This window comes from Podarcis filfolensis (assembly GCF_964270895.1).
Source record: "Podarcis filfolensis genome assembly, chromosome: 13".
Lineage (NCBI taxonomy): Eukaryota > Metazoa > Chordata > Lepidosauria > Squamata > Lacertidae > Podarcis > Podarcis filfolensis.
The window spans coordinates 13,533,911-13,555,675 of record NC_139615.1 but is presented as its reverse complement, the minus strand read 5'-3'; the positions used below and the strand labels follow the sequence as shown (position 1 = coordinate 13,555,675).

Below are 21,765 nucleotides of genomic sequence, written 5' to 3'. Positions count from 1 at the left end.
CTTCACCAAGATCTATATAAGAATCGAGGCAGCAGCTTCAGGGACAAACTTGCCAGTGCATAACGCGATATCCATCACCTCACAGGACGAAACGTGGGTAAGTTGGAGACAATCACAAACTCACTTCTGATGCTATGGCTACTGATTTATATTTTGTATTGGGGGCTCTCACTAGCATTAAACCCTATACCCACATATCTGTCCACATCCTTCTTCCATCAAAGTCTCATTCAGTTCTCGCAGGTAAGTAAGTATACATATACTATGTGGGTTTGTGGGTTGAGAAGTTGAGGAGAAGAAAGCAAGGGCATGGGTGTAGTAGAAGAAGAAGTAGAACACTCCCCAGTTTAAGCTCCCCACCCTCCATCACCACAGTTACTTATATTCCAGTTGAGCCAAAGAGGGGAAAATTACCGTATTTTTTGCTCTATAAGACTGACTTTTTCCCTCCTAAAAAGTAAGGGGGAATGTGTGTCCGTCTTATGGAGCGAATGCAGGCTGCGCAGCTATCCAAGAAGCCAGAACAGCAAGAGGAATTGCTTCTGGGATTCAGAAGATATTTTTTCTTGTTTTCCTCCTCCAAAAACTAGGTGCGTCTTGTGGTCTGGTGTGTCTTATAGAGCGAAAAATACGGTAAATAGCACGAGGAGGCAAAGTGGAGGGAGGAATTTAGCTCCCCTCAGTCATTCCCATTTTCTTCTTAAATCTAGACCGTGCCAAGCCCCAATTTTAAACATTCCTTCCTCCTTTCCACCTGCCTCTGACCTGACTAAGCTCCATATAAGAATTAAGGCAGCCAGCTTGGGAGACAGACTTGCCTGTAGAAAGAGGAATCCATCACCTCAACAGGACTGAACCTGGGTAAGTTGGAATTGAGGTTGGGGATGGAGAGAAATTCAGTTCAGTTTCCATTTAAAGAGAAACTTATTGAATTTGCAGTATTTGAAACAATATGAGAGCTGAAACACAGCCACCCTTTGAAATTTGTTCCTCTTTGAATTTTTCAACACAGTTGAATTTCCCACTGAATTTCTCCAGCTGTGTAAGATCGGTAAAGAGGGGGGAGGGAAACACCCTGATAATTCCAGTGATTTTTATTCAGCACATGCAAGGCCGCCTCTGTCCTGCCTCTGCCCCTCCATATCTCCTTGTTTGGATGGATAATGCTAATGGGCTACCCCATACCAGCCAAACTAGCCATGCCATTTTCCAGCCAAACCCTCCTCTGCCAGAGGAGAGGCACCATCACCAAATAGTGCCTCAACCAATACAGGCGCAGAATTTTCCAATGTCCTATCCATCAAATTTAGGAGGCAACCAATCACAGGTTGAAGCCACAGGAAATAAACACACACGACATCAAACTTTCTCAAACATGATTATTTGCTTTGCTAGATATGCAAAAAAAGATGAGTTGATGGTGTGATTGAGAGCAATACTGTACATTACTATTCTTACAGGATACTCTTACAGAGGAGGTGTGCTCTTCTCTCTCATAACTTATGGCTGCAAGAAGGGATGAAGTATTAATGGGGATTCCTATTTGTTTGCACTATATAAAATCTTAATTTACACAGTTACTACAGTTCAGGAAGCAATGGGACTAAAGCCCCCTGCATTTTACATTAAACTAGACACTGTTTCTGAGGCTGGTTTGGAAAGGGAGGAGGAGGATAGATGCTCAGAAGATAGGAATGACTAGGAGACTTTGAGAGGGAGAAGCATTTTTTTAAAAAGAAAGAGACCAATGCACTCAAATCCAGGGGAGATCCCCACTACATCCAGATTGCTTAGATTACTGCCAAATAGATGAAGATTGTTTGAGAAAGAGAGGTGTGTGTGTTCAAATTACAACTCTTGCTGACATCCTGGAGTTTACATTAGGAGGGGGTGGGAAATCCAGAGACCTCAAAATATTGCTGGACTCCAACTCCCATCAGCCCCAGAAAGTATGTCTAATGGTTGAGAATGATGATAGTTCCAGTCCAACACCCTCTAAAAGGGCCACATGACATACCTCTGACATAAGGAATATGCAAAACCGTTTGTTTACGTGTAGCTGCCTGGACAATGCAGAAAGTAGATTGAAACAACCCTGATTTTGAATCATCACATTTGCTTGGGAGTAAATCGTTTTCCATATAGCAGGCACGTCCAACAGGTAGATTGTGATCTACCGGTAGCTCACTGGATGTCTGTGGTAGATCACTGGCTCCTTCCAAAGAAGCTCAACAACTTTGATCTAAACCCCCCCAAGGGGGGGTAGATCACGGCCAGTTTTTAACTCTGTGAGTAGATTGCAGTCTCTTGGGAGTTGGCCACCCCTGCCATACAGAAAACAGATACCAGAAAGCAGCGCTGTTGTTTCTCATCAATACTTAAGGTGCTTCCAGCTGGATGGTTTTACAGTCACCTGCTCAATGGTCTCCAACCTTTCTCTATAAAGCTTTCTACATTTCAACAGCTCCACTTTTACAGTTGACTCCACTTTTACCAGGCAAAGAATGGCAATTCCACATTTAAATTCCTAGTATGGAAGTCCCATTAGTGTGTATGATTCATCAACCCTGACAATTTGAAACTTTAAATTCTTTCTTCTTCCTCCAATCTTCAAATAAAAGTTCAAATAAAAGATAATTGTTATTTTAAACACAGAAAAATACTTTCCCCTCCCTTTAATCACCACCCTGGATCAATGACATTCCATGAATGCACCTCTTGAATTCATGGTACATTACTCTTTTCCAAAGGTAAACAAAGGAAGATGGGATTCATCACCAAGTTCAGCCTTTACCTTCTTGGAATTCTGGTCTCCAGTTCTTTCCCAGGAGGTGAGCATTATACCAAATCACCCAGAAGTCTTACATAGGGCTAAGCAGTCACTCCTTAGATTTTGAATGGACAGCAGCCCAGCTAATCCTATTGGGACAAAAGGGCAAGGTTTTAAAATATTCTGTGTTTTCCTCATGGAATCACCAATGACATAGCTAAAGAGCAAACCTCTTAGTTCTTTTTGTATTCTTTCTTTTCTTCCTTCTTTCTCCATACAGCAAAGACCAGCTCATGTCCCAGGGACTGGATGCAAAACCAGGGCAACTGCTATGCTTATTTTGATTTTAAGATGTCATGGGAAGATGCTGAGGTAAGGCACATCCCTCTCCTACGAAAGCATAATGTTATGTGAAAGTACATGAGAAGCAACTTGGACTCAACAAAAGAGATTTGATTTGTTATGATAAGGTGAAGTAGTTTACCAACCCAGGAGAAGAAGCAAGTCATCTGTGCATGAAAAGAACAATAGTGTGCAGTTTTAGGAAAAGGCATGTGGGCTAAAAAAAAGGGGGGTCTGGCATCTGTAGAGATCATTTGGAAAATGCAAACTTGGGCTTATTGAAGTGTTTGTTTTGACCCTCCACCTGTGCTCAACATGCATATTTGTGAATAGACTCAGATATTACCAGAGGTCACTTAGCTTCCTGTGACTTCCAAAGGGATTTGCCTGGTGAGCACCCGCCTGCCCCCTTGGAAAATAAGACACAAGACACAGTGTTTAAGGTTAATTGAGAGCCAGTGTGGTGTAGTGGTTAAGAGTGGTAGTCTCGTAATCTGGGGAACTGGGTTCGCGTCTCCGCTCCTCAGCCTCACTCACCTCACAGAGTGTTTGTTGTGGGGGAGGAAGGGAAAGGAGAATGTTAGCCGCTTTGAAACTCCTGAAGGGTAGTGATAAAGTGGGATATCAGATCCAAACTCTTTTTCTTCTTCTTAACGGGCGAAAAAGGCCACAACTTTATTGATTGCAGGAATTGAGCAGTATTGGCTTAGGCATTGGTCCTATCGACTAACCGGCTTCAGCCTGATTGCTTGAAGACCACCAAGGGTTAACCGCCAGTAAGGGGAGTCCTGCTGATGTACATCAACTAGGAGCTCACCCGGGGTCACCGCTCGGGGGCGTGCCTTAGGCCCACACCTCCATAGGCTTTGAACAGGGCAACGCCCCCCGGAATCCTTTACCGGACTACCCTTCGATTTGGGGGAAGGTGATGGCGCTTCCTCCCCCCCCCATCTGTATAACAATACCCTTACCAATGCCTAACCACCAATGCTGAGGAAGTTGTGACGATTTGCTACGAGGTAGGCGAAAAACCAAATGGCTGGTGCCAATTTGCCAAGTGGAAAAAATTCCTACCAGGCCCCTTGACGGCGACCAACCAAATTCCATAGCAATGTCGTAGAGCGAGACGTAAGGGTGGGTGGGGTGGGAAACCGGAGCAGCTGGAGCGAAGAAGAGAGGGAAATCCTCGGCCGCGCCGGCCCTAAAAAGCCCGGGTCACGCCTCCCTGGCCAGCTGATTGGCTGGCCAGGGAGATGACGTGTCCAAGGATTCCCCCAGTCTCGCAGGGGCTGTGAGTCAGCCCCCGCGCACATGGGGAGGGCGTGGGGCCCGCAACCCCACCTCCTCTCCAGCTCGCAAGTGGCTTTACCAGCCCAAGGTAAATGCTGCACTCCTACAAATCTTCATAGCTTTAGAGAAGGGGTTGGTTTCAGCGGTTCTCAACTTGTGGGTCCCCAGATGTTGTTGTACAACAACTCCATAGCTGTCACCTTTTCCCTTTTCTTGCAAGGAATCCTATTCGGAATAAGGGAATTTCCCTTTTAAAAAAAGGGAAACGTTGACAGCTATGTACAACTCCCATCATCCCTGAGCTCTGGCCTTGCTAGCCAGGGGTGATGGGAGTTGTAGTTCAACAACATCTGGGGACCCACAGGTTGAGAAAAGCTGGTTTACATCCTATGGTTTACTAGTGGGTTGTGTGGTCTGGAGTGTCAAAAAAAGAATGCAGCCAGATGGATGGAAAGTTAATCTCCTGGATGGCAGAGCTTGAGCTAATATCAGTTTGATATTCCAAAGGAAATCCTTCAAGCTCAAATTTCCTTAAATATAGCCAAACACATATTCCATCTTTCTGAAGCTTTCACAATATTAACAATTAAAACAATGCTGATTTTCAGTTTGTTAGAAGACCAGTTTACAGCTCCCTCATATGATCTTTGTATTCAGCTTTGTTTCCTTATTTGGTTGCAAAAACCTTAAGTGGCTATTAGAATGTATAGAGATTATACAACAATGAACATTCATCTTAATTTGCATTAGTGTTTATATAACTTCCTGTTAATTGTCTATCCATCCCACACTTTTCTAAGCATTTCCCCATCACTTCCCTAACCTCAAAAATTATTGTTTCTGTAGTAGATTTATTGCCCTAGAATCGCAGCTCACTTTTACTCCCTCTAATTGTACGTTGGTATGTCCTTCAATTCCTCATGCAAAATACTCAGAGTCTGGAGGTGCTGTCAGACTAGTAACATTGCATCTGACAAGTTGGTAACAGTAATAAGGGAGAAAAAGCTTTGGTCTTCCACAAGGAACCTCACATTTTGAGAATTTCACTTTGGTGAATACGTGGTGTGCGTTTTTCTTGCAATATCTCATTCTTCCAATTTTAAATTCAGTTCCTCACATTTCTGCAGCAATCTGTCATTTATTTATTTAAAAATCATGAAAATTCTTCAGCATTTTAGTTCAAATTTATCCTAGTAAACACAGTTTTCTATGCAGTTTTGTACCTTTCCCTCATATGATTCATTGTACATGTTGTCTTCACCTATGGATTCCTTTTAATGCATACTTTCCCCTAATGCATGCTCTTTAAGTGTGAATTTCAAGATATGCCTGTGTTTCAGTTTCCTTCCTTCCTTCCTTTTCTTTTCTTTTTTCTTGTTGGACAGTTTGAATGTGAGGGATAGGCTTTTAAATGGGAACTGAATTGAATTCATCCCCCGCCCATGTTAGTGGGGCATTGAATTGTGACAAGGTATCCTTCATTTCTTCCATTTTTAGATTGAGTGCCAGAGCTATGGCCGTGGGACCCACCTTGCCTCTATCCTCACTGAGAAAGAAGCAGCCTTGGTAGCCAAGCACATCGCCACATACCAGAAAAATCCAAGTAATGTCTGGATTGGGCTCCAAGATCCCCGTCAGGTGAGTTGTCTTCCCATAGTCTATTTCAGGCCATTGTCAGTGATGTAGGAGCCAACTCCTAGGGGCTGAGGTTCCTCCCCCCCCCATAAAATGTTTGAGGGGGCCAGCCCCCTCCCCCCGTTATTGGGCACTGTCATTCAAATGCTGTGTGCGTGATAGATTATATGGGGCATGGCTTACCTGCTCACTTCCCAATATTTTATTCAAGTTGACACCCTTAATCATTGAATAGTGGCTTCTTAACACCACCATTCTGTCCTTATCTCAATCATCTCCCAGGATTAATCCAATATGCAACTTCTCCATTATGTTTATGGGGTCCTCTAATATCTCCATCCTAAATGGCAATCACTTCACTCTGACCAATGCTCCACATAACAAACCAATAACAAACTTAGTTGGTCTCTATGGTGCTACTGGAAGGAATTTCTTTATTTTGTTTCAATGCTCCACATGATCTCTTAACGGAGTTCCTCATTTCAAATGACTGCATGATCTCTTCCATATCATTCCTGCAGAATGGGCGTTGGAGGTGGGCTGACGAATCAACCTTCAATTACCGAAGCTGGAACACAGGGGAACCAAACAACGTGGGTGGCGTGGAGTATTGTGTGGAGTTGCTGCACGTCTCTGGTAAGGAAAACATTTCCAGGGTTGAGAAGAAGACATTTGCATCTTGGATTTTACATTGCCATCTGCTTCTCCATCCGTTGCCAAAATTTCTCAAGATTGTATCTAACAAAGTTGTATTTAGTCATCACTACCTAGGTAAAGGTAAAGGGACCCCTGACCATTAGGTCCAGTCGTGGCCAACTCTGGGGTTGCGGCGCTCATTTCGCTTTATTGGCCGAGGGAGCCGGCATACAGCTTCCGGGTCATGTGGCCAGCATGACTAAGCGGCTTCTGGCGAACCAGAGCAGCGCACAGAAACACCGTTTACCTTCCCACCGGAGCGGTACCTATTTATCTACTAGCACTTTGACGTGCTTTCGAACTGCTAGGTTGGCAAGAGCAGGGACCGAGAAATGAGAGCTCACCCCGTCACAGGGATTCGAACCGCCGACCTTCTGATCGGCAAGTCCTAGGCTCTGTGTGTTGGTTTGCAAACCCCCTCCATAGAGGCTGGCCCCTCTCACTGTCCTCGGAGCTTGCTTACCGGTAACCTCCTCTGGCTGATATCCAGACAGACCAGGGAGATTTTGATAGGCAACATTTTCCCAAGAGTGGGTAAAATGCACAACCCCTCCCTCCTGCTTCCGCAGGGGAAAGAAAAATAAGTCAGAAATCTATTTACATGATGTTTATTTCTGAGAAAAACACGTCCTTTCAGTTATGTTCTTCCAGCAAGTCTGACAAACTTCCTGAGCATGCGCACACAGAAGGTTTCAAGTTACACTCTTCACAAAGACTTATCCAGCCTGTGAACGTCCTGGGAAATTCTTCTTTCCCACAGATAAGCACATCATGTGATGTCAACAAACTGTCTGTCTGCAGCGGTGATGTTTCCATATACTGACAAGCGCCACCCGCGTCCCTCTTATCACTACCTACAATCATCACTCATTCCTCATCACTACCTACAATCCATTAAATTTAAAGAGTTTACTCTGAGGATGAGTTGGTTAGATACAACACTCAGCCATGTGCTTATCTGTACCAAGGTTCACAAATTAATTACGCTGTACACCAAATCAGCAGGGGTCCATTTGTTGAGCATGAGTTAGAAGGCTTTGACTACATCCAGTCTGCATAGGTTGGTTGCATGTAATTATCTTCACTTATATATTTTATCCAGAAAACAGTGGTTGCCAAACTGATGTATGAGTCTATTATCTCAAATTTCAGATTTACGGAAGTGGAATGATAGAATCTGTGATCAAATGAATACCTTCATTTGCAAGCAAGAGCTGTAAAGCAGTCCTGCAGTTCCCAACAGTGCCAGCTGGGAGCTTCGACTGAAGTCAGATGCCTCTGGTATCATTTTCTCCTCTGACATCCCTCAAAGTGAAAGACCAGCTGTCACCAATGACTCTAAAATAAACATTCATTGTCTTCCTCAGTCTCTATCTTTGACATTTTCTTGTGGTTTCAGCTCTGTGTAATCTTAATAAATTCTCTCATAGGCATATACTTCCTAGTGCACTGCTACCCTCCTCCATCCAGCCATACTTACAACTCCACTTCCAGTATTGCAAATCTCAACACGACGGGGGTGGGTGAGTTGCACTCCTTTCATGGAAGTCCCAGGGAAGCAGGAACATTGTACCTAAGGAGCATCATCCCTGCACTGCTGCTTATATCATGCAAGGCATCAGTGCAGTTTTTTCAAGATTCAGTCCACCACTTTGATTCAAAAAGACATCCAATTATATCCAAATATAAGCCAAAACCTCTGCATTGTCCAGGAACCATCAAATCAAAATGGGAGATAATATATTCTTTTCTTTTTCCAAAATGATTTTTATTTGGTTTTACAAATTTAACATTATAATCATACCACATCCTCTGAATCTCTGGACTTCCCACCTTCCCCTCTATGGGTATTCTTGTTACCCTTTTCTACTGCATCTTTTCCCCATAAACCAAGTTTTTTATAACTCCATTATATCCACAGTTCTCATTACATTACAAGTGTTATTGCGGTCCTGCTAGTGTTTTCAGCTGCTTACAGTGGTCTTCTAGGTAAAATACCGGTATATATTTTTCCCATTCCTTATTAAAGGTTTGGTCTTTCTGGTTTCTGAGCTTTCCTGGTCAGTTTTGCCATTTTGACATAGTCCAACAGTTTAATTTGCCATTCTTCTCTGGTAGGGACTTTATCTTCTTTCCATCTCTGGGCTAACAGCATCCATGCAGCTGTCGTCACATAAATAAAAAGCCTTTTCTGCTCCCTTGGAATTTCAGCATCTACAATTCCTAATAAAAAAGCCTCTGGTATTTTTATATAAGGGACACGGGTGGCGCTGTGGGTAAAAGCCTCAGCGCCTAGGACTTGCCGATCGCATGGTCGGCAGTTCGAATCCCCGCGGCGGGGTGCGCGCCCGCCGTTCGGTCCCAGCACCTGCCAACCTAGCAGTTCGAAAGCACCTCCGGGTGCAAGTAGATAAATAGGGACCGCTTACCAGCAGGAAGGTAAATGGCGTTCCGTGTGCTGCGCTGGCTCGCCAGATGCAGCTCGTCACGCTGGCCACGTGACCCAGAAGTGTCTGCGGACAGCGCTGGCTCCCGGCCTATAGAGTGAGATGAGCGCACAACCCTAGAGTCTGGCAAGACTGGCCCGTACGGGCAGGGGTACCTTTACCTTTAACTATTTTTATATAAAAGTTATTTCAAACATTTTTTTTCAATTATTATATATCATTTCCCAGAATGCTTTTGTTACCTTAAACATCCACCACATACGATAAAAAGTGCCTTCTTTTTCTTTACAGTTCCAGCAGATATTTGTACCTGTCTCATACATTTTTGCTAACTTACTAGGAGTTAAATACCAATGGTACATCATTTTCATATAATTTTATTTTGACGTACAGCATGCCAAAAATTTCAGATCAGTTTTCCATAACCTCTCCCAGGATGAGAGTTGAATATTATGCCCCAAGTCCCTCCTCCAGTGTATCATAACAGATTTAACCTGCTCATCCTGGAGATAATATATTCAAAAGAGTTCAAATCAGTGCAGTTTGGAACACCTCTGTCCAACATCTTCATTCAAAATTGCATATGTTGGTTTCCAAAGTAGACCAGCACCCACTCTACTATCTCAGGAACCATCACATAAAATTGGATGACAGCAACATCTCCAGGGCTCTAGACTGGTGCAGTTTATAATGGCTTGGTCTGCCATCTTGATTCAAAATGGCATCTGGCAGTTTCCAAACATAGATGAGAAATGGTTCCTCCATCTCAGAAACCATTGTGCCAGTTTTGGTGATGACATTTCAAGAGCTGTCTGAATGGTGGACAGATGGCTAGAGGAATGCCAGCAGATAGTACCTAGGATTGCCCAGCAAGTCTTAAAAAACAAAAGATAAGAAGATTGATAAATGGATAGGGGTTTCTTAATTCTTAGCAATATATATATATATATATATATATATATATATATATATATATATCTTGTTCAGTAAACTATAATATACAAACGATTCAGTACTGGTTAAAATCAGTGCAGTTTTGAGGGGTTTGGTTGAGGATGGCACTCTACTTCTAATCAAAAGAGATAGAGAAGTGCTATGATCCCTGAAGGTCCTAGGTTCCCTGGTCCATCTCACTGTTCATTGACAGAGCCTGCTCCTCTGGAACCTTTACTTGGGCTAGTGCCACATCCCCTCTCTGGAGAAGATTCCTTCAGTGACAGCATGACAGCTGGGTTATCTCAAGAGGTGTCAAAATACGTGCAATGTTGAAGGTCCCAGTCCACCATTTGGATTCAAGTTGGTGTCCAACGGTATCCAAACATGGACCAAAACCCATTCCTTGATCTCAGAAACTATCATGCCAAATCTGGTAAACAGTATCTCCAGAGCTGTCCAAAACAGTGCTGTTTTGGAATGGTTTGCTATGCCACCTGAAAATTAAGTAAAGAAGAAGTGAGAACTATTGCTGAGTTCCAATCTCTTTTTGACCACCCCACCCCCCAACATGCCAAATTTTCTGCATTCTGATTTGTCCTTTTCTGTCACAGCTTGCCATTTCCCCCTTCACTCAGAATTCAGTTCCGTACTGGTAAAAAGAAACAGGATAAACCCTTTCAGAAACAATTCTCCATTGTTTTCAGGGTTGATGTGATCCCAAGCCTCCTGCAGGTAGAGGGAGATCTCAAAAGGTTCTAGCACTGCTTCCTTTACCAGTCAGGCTTTTAGCCTGCCAAAAGGTCCTGACCTTTAGACTGTGACTATTTCAACAAGGAAGCATTATAGGTGCTCTGACGGCATAGTCTCCATGTGTGCCTCAGTATTCATAAGTCTAGCCCATATTTGATGAACACCCTTAGCCATAAACAGCAGTTAAAACATTAACTATCTACATCTGCAAAGATGATATAAAGTCCATAAAAGCGGTGAGTAACTCATAAAAGTGGTGCCAAGTCCTTTAAACAAAGAGGGGGAAAGAACACATTGTGATCAAATGTGTTTCAATCCTTCTTAAATGTATTCATCCAGCCTATTTGCTTTCTTCCCAGCATGCTTCCTTGAGACCATCAAAATATATTAGCTCTATAAATACTCTCCTTCCCCCTACCTCCCACCCAGGGAGACCCTGTAAAACCAAACTTCCTTCACCCAGGTGCACCTTGAATCAGACCTGTTTTTCTCCCATGGCCTGAATAACAATCCCATTTCTAACTGACGGTGGGTGACACAGTCTTGCCCCTGCAACTCCCCCAAGCGATGACCCAAAGGGTAAACTCTATTTGGGGAATGTACCCTGCTGCAGGACCTCTGGTACTGCCTAAATGTGGAATCCATTAAAAAATACTGCTTTTGAGGCAATTTGAAACATTGGCTATATTCTTTTTATCCTTGATGGGTCATTAAGACATGCAAGACATCAAACAGTGTTTAAGTCATCTGTGGGGTGTGCATTGTTGTGTAAACCCAGATTTTAGAATACAGTTGACATCTCAGTAAAACAGATTGTCAACCCTGTACCCACATTTAATATCCTTAAGGATACCCAATTTTAAAAAGTATTTTGGCCCCAGTGGCCACCAGCCTTCTTCTTTTTTCTACAATGCCCCAGAGGATAAGGGACACTTGAGGTGGGGGTAGGGATTACTACTCCCCCCAAAAAAAATATATCATGGAAACATCAATGTTTTTGTGGTGTTCTACAGAAGACCGTGTCTGTTCATGAAACTCCTAGTGCAGCAATGTCCAACCAGATGACCATGATCAACAGGTAGATTGTCGGTGTGCTCCCGGTCAAACGTGGGAGTAAAAGAAGTGATCACCTGTTTGTTACTGAGAGATCATAACGCGCCCCGCCCCCAGCACTATGTCCCATTTTTGCTGCCAGTACAGCTTTGAAAGGTTGTATTTCCAGCATTGGCATCAGAGTGGGGAAAGGAGGAAGGTCAGCGGACTGTTGTGCAATCAATGTTATGCAATCCGTCTCCATAAAAGCTGAACAACTGTTACCCCCCTAAAAAGAAAGCTGAACAACTGTGGTGCCTCCCTCCAAAAAAGCTCAAGAACTCTGCTAACTCCCCCCTTAAAAAAAAGCTCAACAACAATCGGTAGATCACTGCCAGTTTTCTTTATATACTGGGAGTAGATCACAGTCTGTAGAGAGTTGGACATGCCTGTCCTAGTGTATTATGGAGACAACATGGCTGCCACTGAGAGCTACCAGGTGCACAACCAAAGAAAGCATTCCAGAAACCCAGTTTGTGTCTCCAGCTTCCATTTGGATGGAACCTTGCCTTCCACTCTGCTGGAGCTGCCCTCAAATAAGCCAGGTAGGAAAAATAGCATCTAAAGAAGAAGAAAACAAGGGTGTGTGTGTAGTAGTAGAAGAAGTAGAACAGTCCCCAGTCTAAGCTCCCTACCCTCCATCACCACAGGTACTTATATCCCAATCTCAGAAATGAGCCAAGGAGGGGGGAGTTAAATAGCATGAGGAAGCAAAGAGGAGGGAGGAGTTTAGCTCCCCTCAGATATTTCCCATTTTCATGTAAAAACTAGACCTCGCCAAGCCCCAATTTTAAACATGAATAACAGGAGTGGTTTCCACAGTTTGGGTTTTATGGAATTCTTGCCACGTTGACTCATCTGCTAGGGAACGTCTTGCATGTGGCAGAGGATTCTGGGAAATATTCCAAGGCAGTCTCTCCCTTTATGAAGGATGCGGGCCAGTCTTGTTACAGGTCAACTTTGCACTACCTGAAGTGAGGGTGTGCTCTTTGAGCAGACTCAGCACTCCCCTTCACTGACACCTTTCAGTTTCAAAATAGAAAGTGGTGAAGGAAGTGTCCCTCCTGAATTTGGGTTTATCTCCAGATGGTAGACCTGTTCTTTGATTCTAGTTAAGTCTTTTATTATTGTATTTAGAATATTTACTTTTCCATCACCTTTCACATAAATACCTAGGGACATTCATGCAACCAATCATGTGCTTTTATGAGTATTTGAAGTACAGCCTTTCCTTTGTCATCTGTACTTTATGCATGTCTAAAAGGTTGAAATTCCTTCCTCCTTTCCCCTGCCTCTGACCTGACAAAGCTTCATATAATAATTAAGGCAGCCAACTTGGGAGTCAGGCTTGCCTGTGGAAAGAGTTATCCATCACCTCAAAAGGACTGAACCTGGGTAAGTTGGAGGTGGGGTTGGGGATGGGGGAGAAATTCAGTTCAGATTCCATTTAAAGGCATACTTATTGAATTTGCACTATCTGAAACAATATGAGAGCTGAAACATAGCCACCCTTTGAAATTTGTATCTCTTTGAATTTTTCAACACAGTTGAATTTCTCATGGAATTTCTTCAGCTGTGTAACACATACAAAAATGATGTACTTGGGGAAGGTGTTAATAGAAATGCATATTGTTGGAGATTCCTCAAATGAGCATATGATCTCCAAGGTCCCTTCTAATCTCAACATTCTATAGCTCAATGAATCGTCAACACTGATAAACATCAAGCTTTTGTTTCTTTCGTCTTTCTCTAATCTTCATAGTTCTTAGAAGTTCAAATAAAGTAGAATTGTGATTTTAAGAGTAGACAATGTTTAAGTCCTCCTTCCTTCCATCACCACTTGGGATGAATGGCAATCAGTGGAGGTATTTGTTGAATTCACTGTACATTCCTCTTCCACAAAAGGTCTACCACAAGATGGGATTTGTCACCTCCTTCGCCTGTTGTCTTCTTGGAGTCCTGGTCTCCAGTTCTTTTCCAGGAGGTGAGCATTTTAACCAATTTTTGAGAATTACCCAATGCAAACTATTTACCCCTAGTCCTTCAGGTGTCCATATAAATATAATTAATTCATTTATTCCCCCTTTTTAAGTCTAAGTCATAATATTAAGGCAGGCAATCAAGAATGCAGACACAAGAGAATTATGATTAATATTCCCTTACTATCTTAGTCTTTATATCAACCTTCTTGGGCTTGTAATCCTAGTTACTATCACAATTCAGGAATTCAAGCTTGCTTAGCAATGTCAAGTTTGAGATAATGTTACTCTGAGAAAGCTTCCAAGATAATATTGCCTTTCAAACATATCCTCAAGGAAAGAGCACTGTTCATCAAATGACAATCCTGTTGCACTCTTTGAATATTTTGGTTCTCCATTCAGTGACTGAAGAGCAATCTTGGCCATCCATCACATCTGGGTTATGCTGGAATAAGAATCCTCCTTTGCTACTGCTTATTCTTGCCCTTACCATCTTTCTACCATCTATTAATAATAATAATAATAATAATAATAATAATAATAATAATAATAATAATTCAGTTTTAAATTTAACATTTTCACTCAAATATAAATCAAAATCATAAAAATATAGGATCCCCTGAATCCTTAGACTTCCCTCTATTCCTCCATGGCTTCCATTGTTAATCTTTACCCACCTGCATCATATAATGTTCTCCATTTATTCTTAAAATTCAATTCATTCCATAGCACTTGTTACGTTACAAGTGTTGTTATAATTCTGCCAATGTTTTTAATTGTTTGCAGTATTCTTCAAGGTAACTTATAAATCCCCCCATTCTTTATTAAATGTATTATCTTCTTGATTCCTGATCTTCCCAGTCATTTTCGCCATTTCAGCGTAGTCCATCATCTTTATCAACCATTCTTCTCTGGTCGGAACTTTATCTTCCTTCCATCTCTGGGGCAATAGTATTTGTGCAGCTGTCGTCACATACATGAATAGTCTTTTCTGCTCCTTCGTTATTTCTGCACCTAGAATTCCTAGTAAAAAAGTTTCTCTTATTTTCTCAATCTATTTCTCTCCTTTCTTCACTTTTCCCCTTCCCTCTGCATATAACCTCCCTCGCATATAACCTCCTCCGCCTCCTTATCTTTCTGTTTCACGCTTTTAACTTGTGCTGCTCTTCTTATCCTCAGCTGTTGTTTCTCCTCGGTGTCTCCAGCCAGTTCTCTATTCCCTCCTTGGGGACATTCCTTCTTTCACACTCTGCCAGACACACTTTTATCCTCTGCCTGCATGTCTCTCTTTCTGCAGTTTTACATTGCCTTGCCCCTTTCAGTCTACATAGCTCATATTTGAGGCAGGCCATGAGACCAAAAAAGCATGAGAGGAGCTGTAGAAATCTTTATCTGGGTTAAGTGGCATTATATCAATAGTGCTTGTTATATTTTCAAGCGATGGTTACCCAACTAAGGCTATTAGAGCAATGGTTTAGGTTAGGCCTATATTCATTGGTTTCAAAATTATCTGTGATTGCTCAAAGCAGTCACCCCTTTTAGCAGTGTAGCTAAAATAAGATTTCACATAAAGAACAACCTTCTTACTGCTTCGTTCCTTTCTACTCATAGCCAAGGCCCTGTCCTGTCCTGATGGTTGGCTGCAAAACCAGGGAAATTGCTATGGATATTTTGATACCAAGTTGTCATGGAGAGATGCTGAGGTAAGAAAGATTTCTCCTCAAGCAAATTGTAATAGAATCATGGAATCATGGAATTGGAGGGTATTCCAAGGGTCATGTAGTCCAAACCCTTGCAATGTAGAAATCTCAACTAAAGCATCCATGACAGATGGCCATCCTACCTTGGCTTAAAAACCTCCAAGGAAAGAGAGGCCACAACTTTCCACTGTCAAACAGATCTTGCTGACAGAAAGTTCTCTCTAATGTTTCTAATTTACATCTTTTGGGCTCCTATCAGATTTCTGTGAGTAGGGCTATCCTTGCCCTGGAACAATACCTTTACACCATCTCAGACTTCACAAAAGAGAGTTGGTTACTTTATGTTCCAGTGAAGCGTCTCTGTGGGAGCTGAGAATGTGACAATTATGCCAAATCCTTCCCTTCCCACCAGGAGGAGAGGGAAGAAATCTTTGTGTGGAAAAGTAGAATAGACTGCAGTTCTGAAACAGATCTGAGTCTGGGTTCGCAAAACATTTCATGGCTCTGGCTGTCTCCCTAGAGAACTCATGTATGAAGTGTAGATATTGGCAGTCTATGGGAGTGTTTGATCCTCTGCTTATGCTCAGCCTATATATTTGCAGAGAGACTATAGTATTTTTACAATGTCAAAAAGCACCCAGTGACCTAATTCCAAAGGGAATTTACCAAACATTATGTATGTACTGCACCCCTGCAACTTTTCAGTGCAAGGGTGACATAACAGTGTATGCTGTGTGGTCTGCAGTGCTGTGAAAGGAATGCAGCAGGTCAGATGCAGTGCTGATCATTTGGATTCCAGAGCTCAAGTTAAAATAAATTAGGCATTGCAAAGCAAATCTCCCAAGTTCAAATTTCCTTGCCTCTATTTAAATGTAATACTCCCTTTCTGTAACCTTTTGCAGCTTTTTCAACATTCCACATAAAAATGCTTCCACCTAAAATTTCTACATAAAAAAAAAATGGGTTTGTTGGAAGACCGGCTTAGGGTTTCTCCAGATAACCTTTTAACTGACCACTCATCCTGCATTCATCCTAGATGAGCGGGCAAGAACATGCTCCTACATTTGTTTATTTATTTATTTATTTAAGTGGATTAATTGTGCAAACCTACACTTCCTGTTATGTGCTTGGATTCCTCATGTGAAATGCTGTCAATCTGGAGGTGCCATTAGTGCACAAAAGTTTAAGCCCGGCAACTTGGTATGTGACACTAATTTCTTACAGTCTACCAGTAAGACTTGCCTCTTGAAAGTCAAATTTCAGAGAAATAAATAAAAATGTTGATATTCCACAAACTCTGCATCATTCCTTTTAGTGAGATACGGTTTTTGAACTGTTGTTATCTGATGTGTTGTGAGACACTTTGGGAATGACTTTTTGTAAAAGTGGTATATAAAGAAGCATGTTCTGATGGCGGTTGTGACAAAACATCTTTCATTCTTTCTCCATTCTTAGACTGCATGCCATAGCTATGGCCATAGGGCCCACCTTGCCTCTATCCTTAATGTGGATGAGACAGCCCTGATTGCCAAGCACATCTCCGCGTCCCAGCAAGAACAAAGCAACGTATGGATTGGGCTTCATTACGTGAGTTGCCTTCACTTCCTCTATTCCAAGTCATTGTCATAGAGTAATGGTTACAGATAGGTAGCCGTGTTGGTCTGCCATAGTCAAAACAAAAAAATTTTTTCCTTCCAGTAGCACCTTAAAGACCAACTAAGTTAGTTCTTGGTATGAGCTTTCGTGTGCATGCACACTTCTTCAGATACACATCTGAAGAAGATGTCATATAGATACACATACACATCAGATACAGATACACATCATAGAGTAATGGCTCCTTAGCATCAACACTCCATCCTTATATAATAATATCCAAGAATGAACCCCACATGCTACATCAATATTATTTTCAATGCAGATCCTCCTCTGTCTCATTCATAGCTGGCACTACCTTCCCACTGACCAACATATCCAGATAATATTGACACCAGGCTCCTCATGTCCTTACTTACATGATCTATAATGTCTCAATCTTGCAGAATGGGCGTTGGAGGTGGCCTGATGGATCAGTCTACAGGTTCGACGAAGGTTACAAATCCTGGTACCCAACCACACCAGACAACTGGGCCCCTTATGAGCATTGTGTGGAGCTCCTATATTTCCCAGGTAAGGAAACCATTTGCAAGGTCTGACAAAGTAACAATTAGATGTTGAGTTCCACATGGCCACACACTTCTCCATCAATGTCCTACTTCTCTCAGGATTGTAAGTCATACTCAAAATAGTTCCATCAAAATCAACAGACCCAGGTTAGTATTTTATGAAAGTCCATTGATTTTAAGGAGTCTACTCTGAGTATGAGTTAGGTGGATACAACTGTTGGTCAGGTATTTGTTTCTTTGCAGCAAAGATAATTACTCTGTAGAGGAGAACAGCAGCGATTTATGTGTTCAGCATTTAAGGTCACTTCCCAACATACCATAATGTAGAAGGGTTCAGTTACAGCCTATCTGCATAGTAAATTATACATGACAATTGCCCTGGGATATTTGGATGAAGGGTGGTATGCAATTTGTAGCAACCACCATCACCATCACATTCATGTTGTATTCTGAAAACAGTGGTTGCCAGTCTAAAGCAGACTGTATTCTCCTCACCACAGGGAACGTGTTGACTAAGGGATGTAGAAAATGTAAGATCAGAAAGCAAAATTAATCCAGACTGTTTATTCTTCATGTGCCTCCTAACTTCTGGACCTAATGCTGTCATTTGTTCTCTTTTAAAGAAACCGTTTACAGTTTTGTGAAATGGAATGATAGAAACTGCAACCAACTCAACAGCTACATCTGCAAGAAAAAACTCTAAGACAGCAACTGTCATTCCCAACTGTGCCTTCTGTGATTGATGGACAGCTCTCTGGAATCATTACCTCCTCTCCAATCCCTCAGTGATCAACTCTCATCCATTATTTCCAAAATAGGCTTCAATACAATGTAATCCTAATAATCTCTTATGCATATATTTCTTGTCATGATTCTGTCCTTCTCATCCCATCAGTCCTTACAGCACCAATTCTCAGAGCACAAATCTCATGATGAGGAGGCACTCCTTGCATGAGAGTCCCAGGAACAGGGGGGTGCTGTGTCTAACTCTCACTGTGTCTAGCACTGCTGTTCACAACACACAAGGCACTCAAATCCAGATGTCACCACAAATTTCATCCCCAAAACAAACACCTTTCCTTAGAGCTGCTCAGCACAGTTGATATGAAATCCAGAATTTTAGAAGCCACAAAATGAGGACAGGGGAAGAAGAAGAGTTTGGATTTGATATCCCACTTTATCACTACCCGGAGGAGTCTCGAAGCGGCTAACATTCTCCTTTCCCTTCCTCCCCCACAACAAACACTCTGTGAGGTGAGTGGGGCTGAGAGACTTCAGAGAAGTGTGACTAGCCCAAGGTCACCCAGCAGGTGCATGTGGAGGAGCGGAGACGCGAACCCAGTTCACCAGATGACGAGACTACCACTCCTAACCACTACACCACACTGGGAAATTGCAAGGGAATCCCATTTAACCTGACCAGCACCATGTTCTGGAATGCTACACTAAATTTTAAACCAGATTCCTGCCCCAGGAAAATGCTGCCTAGAGCTTCTAGTTAAGAAAAAGCTGTTCAATATTCTCAGGCACACATTCCCCGCCCCACCCCAAAGTCAGTGCTTCCAAATGAGGAACCGACAATGAGTATTTGCTAACATACAAATGCAAATTCAAGGATCGGAAGCATTAAGCAATATCAAAAGATGGCAATTCAACAATAGCAAGTTACCCAGTCCTTTCACAGACTTGTTTTAACTGAACATAACAGACATGAATAAGGGACAATACTGAGCACTAGCTGGACATCCTCCATGTTGTTTTACTTTGCGTGCATGGGCTTGGTGCATCCAATGGCCCCATGTCCATTTTCCTAGCTCTCTTCTCTTTTGCATAAATGGTCACAATCACTAGGATAGTCAGGTCACAGGTTTTATTACGCCTAAATGTCACAGCACAGAGAGAGACAGAGACACACATCAGTGCCAAAGATCTCCCTGAGCAGCTTCCCTGGGTTAGATTTTTATTACACCTCTATAAGCCTATAGTCTTATGCCTCTGCCTGATGTCACTCCATCACTCCAGCTACCACCCAGCATCCCCCCCCCCCCAGTTTGCCTATTGCTTAACCAAGACTGAAGATGGGAGAGAAGTTCAATTCAGTTCAAAATGAAAACCAGGCCTACTCACACTTTCTAAAAACAATTCATGAGCTGAAACACAGCCAACCTTTGAAACTCACACTTCTCTGAATTTTGCAATGCTGTCCTCAGGTAACGTATATAAAAAAATCCCAAAACTATTGTTCATACAAATTCATAGATTGGTGTAAAAATGCATTGTATTGGGGGAAATTGCTTTTTAAAAACATGCTTACAGTGGTACCTCAGGTTACATACGCTTCAGCTTACAGACTCCGCTAACCCAGAAATAGTGCTTCAGGTTAAGAACTTTGCTTCAGGATGAGAACAGAAATCATGCTCCGGCGGCGCAGTGGCAGCAGGAGGCCCCATTAGCTAAAGTGGTGCTTCAGGTTAAGAACAGTTTCAGGTTAAGTACGGACCACTGTATATTGGGATAAATTCACACTAAAATGCTGATGAATCTACATAAATATTTTTTTAAAAAAAACAATGATGTGCAGATGTGGAGAGCTGAATTAAAGATGGGGGGGGGATGAGAAACAGACAGAAACTAAAACTGGCACACCTGTTTAACCTTACCCACATCCTGAACAAGGCACACAAGATCCTGTGCTGAACTGCATGAGGAGAAGTAGCAGGGCAGAGCTGAGTAAGCCCACACTGGTTGCACCTTCATTGATATCCACATGTACCACTGCAGGATTGACTGCAGAAGGGATGGAGAAGACATTCAATTCACACTATGTTTGAAGCATATCTCCCTAATTTGCACTTTCCAAAATAATACAACTGCTGTAAAACAGCCATCCTTTAGACCTTGGCACTTCTCCAGGTTTTGAAATGCAGATTGGTGGCCAAGCAGCGTAATGCATATATAACTGAAGACAGCACATTAAAAAACATGTGTTGGTGAAAATAATGTGCAAAACTATATTATATTTCAGATCAATACTTTGTAGGTTGGGAAACACTGAATGCCGACATGTGCATGTTAGAAGAAATGTTTGTGAAAGTGCTGATGAATTTCCTCGCCCCAGCCAAAAAAAAAAACCCCAAACCTTTCACCAATAGTTGTGGAAATGTGAGGAACTCAAGTTTGGAGAAATGAGAAATCAAGAGAAACCAGAACTGAGGGCAACATTTCCTCACAGATGACCTGCTGAGATTATTGATTTGACACACATGGAAGCCACTGGAAGAACAAAACAGACTCTTGCATTGAAATAAAAATTATCCAGTCCAAAAATGTGGTTCAAAAGCTTTGCTCAGAGAACTTAAAAGAAGGCACCACACCTGACATGGATGCCTGCAATTAACATATGCATAGACCTGAAATGCAATCCCTTTCATGTGACTGTGAGCTGATCATCTTGTGACTAAGCCCACAGAGATACAGTCCAGGCCCAGCTCCGTTAATGATTAACCAGGTAGGTTTTTCTCTAACCTCATGAAAATTTCCAACCATGCTTCACAGTATACAATACAAAGAATGTTATATATCTCCTGTTGCCAGTGCTTTTTCCTGGGGGTACGCATGCCCCTAAACATTTGTAAATCTAAGTTTGGCCTCATTGAGGGGCAGTATTTCAATATGAGTAGGGAAATGAGAGTACTCCTAAACATTTTTAAGGAAAAAAGCACTGCCCACTGCAATGTACCATTAACCAATTGTCCTGAACATGACCTCCTGGGTAGAACATGCCATTGGTTGCTCGGGCCAGAAGGGAAAGAGGATGGAATAGTTCCACTGCAGTGCAGTCTACATGGGGCTACATGGGCCTTTGAAGGTGACCTGGAAACTACAACTAATCCAGAAAGTGGCAGCTAGACTAGTGACTGGGAGTGGCTGCCGAGACTATATAACACCAGTCCTGAAAGACCT

At 42.3% G+C, this 21,765-nt stretch overlaps 2 protein-coding genes across 5 annotated transcripts in view; both read left to right on the top strand.

Annotated features, from left to right (window-relative positions):
- Positions 1-8,082, top strand: part of LOC310748459 (C-type lectin-like) — a 72,167-nt gene extending 64,085 nt beyond the window's left edge. For 2 of the 4 annotated variants that reach the window (XM_083584279.1, XM_083584281.1), the window contains exons 2-6: positions 2,751-2,831; positions 3,051-3,142; positions 5,900-6,040; positions 6,559-6,673; positions 7,886-8,082. In XM_083584279.1, coding sequence (XP_083440405.1) covers positions 2,765-2,831; positions 3,051-3,142; positions 5,900-6,040; positions 6,559-6,673; positions 7,886-7,953 — 483 coding nt within the window. In that variant the 5' untranslated portion in view covers positions 2,751-2,764 and the 3' untranslated portion in view covers positions 7,954-8,082. Of the gene's footprint in view, positions 1-39; positions 98-223; positions 244-2,750; positions 2,832-3,050; positions 3,143-5,899; positions 6,041-6,558; positions 6,674-7,885 lie in introns of those variants that run through there. The other 2 variants (XM_083584280.1, XM_083584282.1) reach the window with 2 other exon arrangements.
- A 4,875-nt stretch (positions 8,083-12,957) lies between these two features.
- Positions 12,958-18,637, top strand: LOC310748348 (dromaiocalcin-1-like). The gene is made up of 6 exons (XM_083584074.1): positions 12,958-13,353; positions 13,864-13,942; positions 15,549-15,640; positions 17,093-17,224; positions 17,680-17,806; positions 18,426-18,637. Exons 2-6 carry the CDS (start codon positions 13,876-13,878, stop codon positions 18,503-18,505), a joined length of 498 nt encoding a protein of 165 aa, XP_083440200.1. The 5' UTR covers positions 12,958-13,353; positions 13,864-13,875; the 3' UTR covers positions 18,506-18,637.
- The last annotated feature ends 3,128 nt before the right edge of the window (positions 18,638-21,765 follow it).

Bases quoted from the DNA above. Each gene is read 5' to 3' on its own strand.
- LOC310748348 (XM_083584074.1), top strand. From the start codon at position 13,876: ATGGGATTTGTCACCTCCTTCGCCTGTTGTCTTCTTGGAGTCCTGGTC. The intron at 15,641-17,092 runs GTAAGAAAGATT...CTCCATTCTTAG, and splicing joins TGTCATGGAGAGATGCTGAG to ACTGCATGCCATAGCTATGG. The intron at 17,807-18,425 runs GTAAGGAAACCA...TCTCTTTTAAAG, and splicing joins GGAGCTCCTATATTTCCCAG to AAACCGTTTACAGTTTTGTG.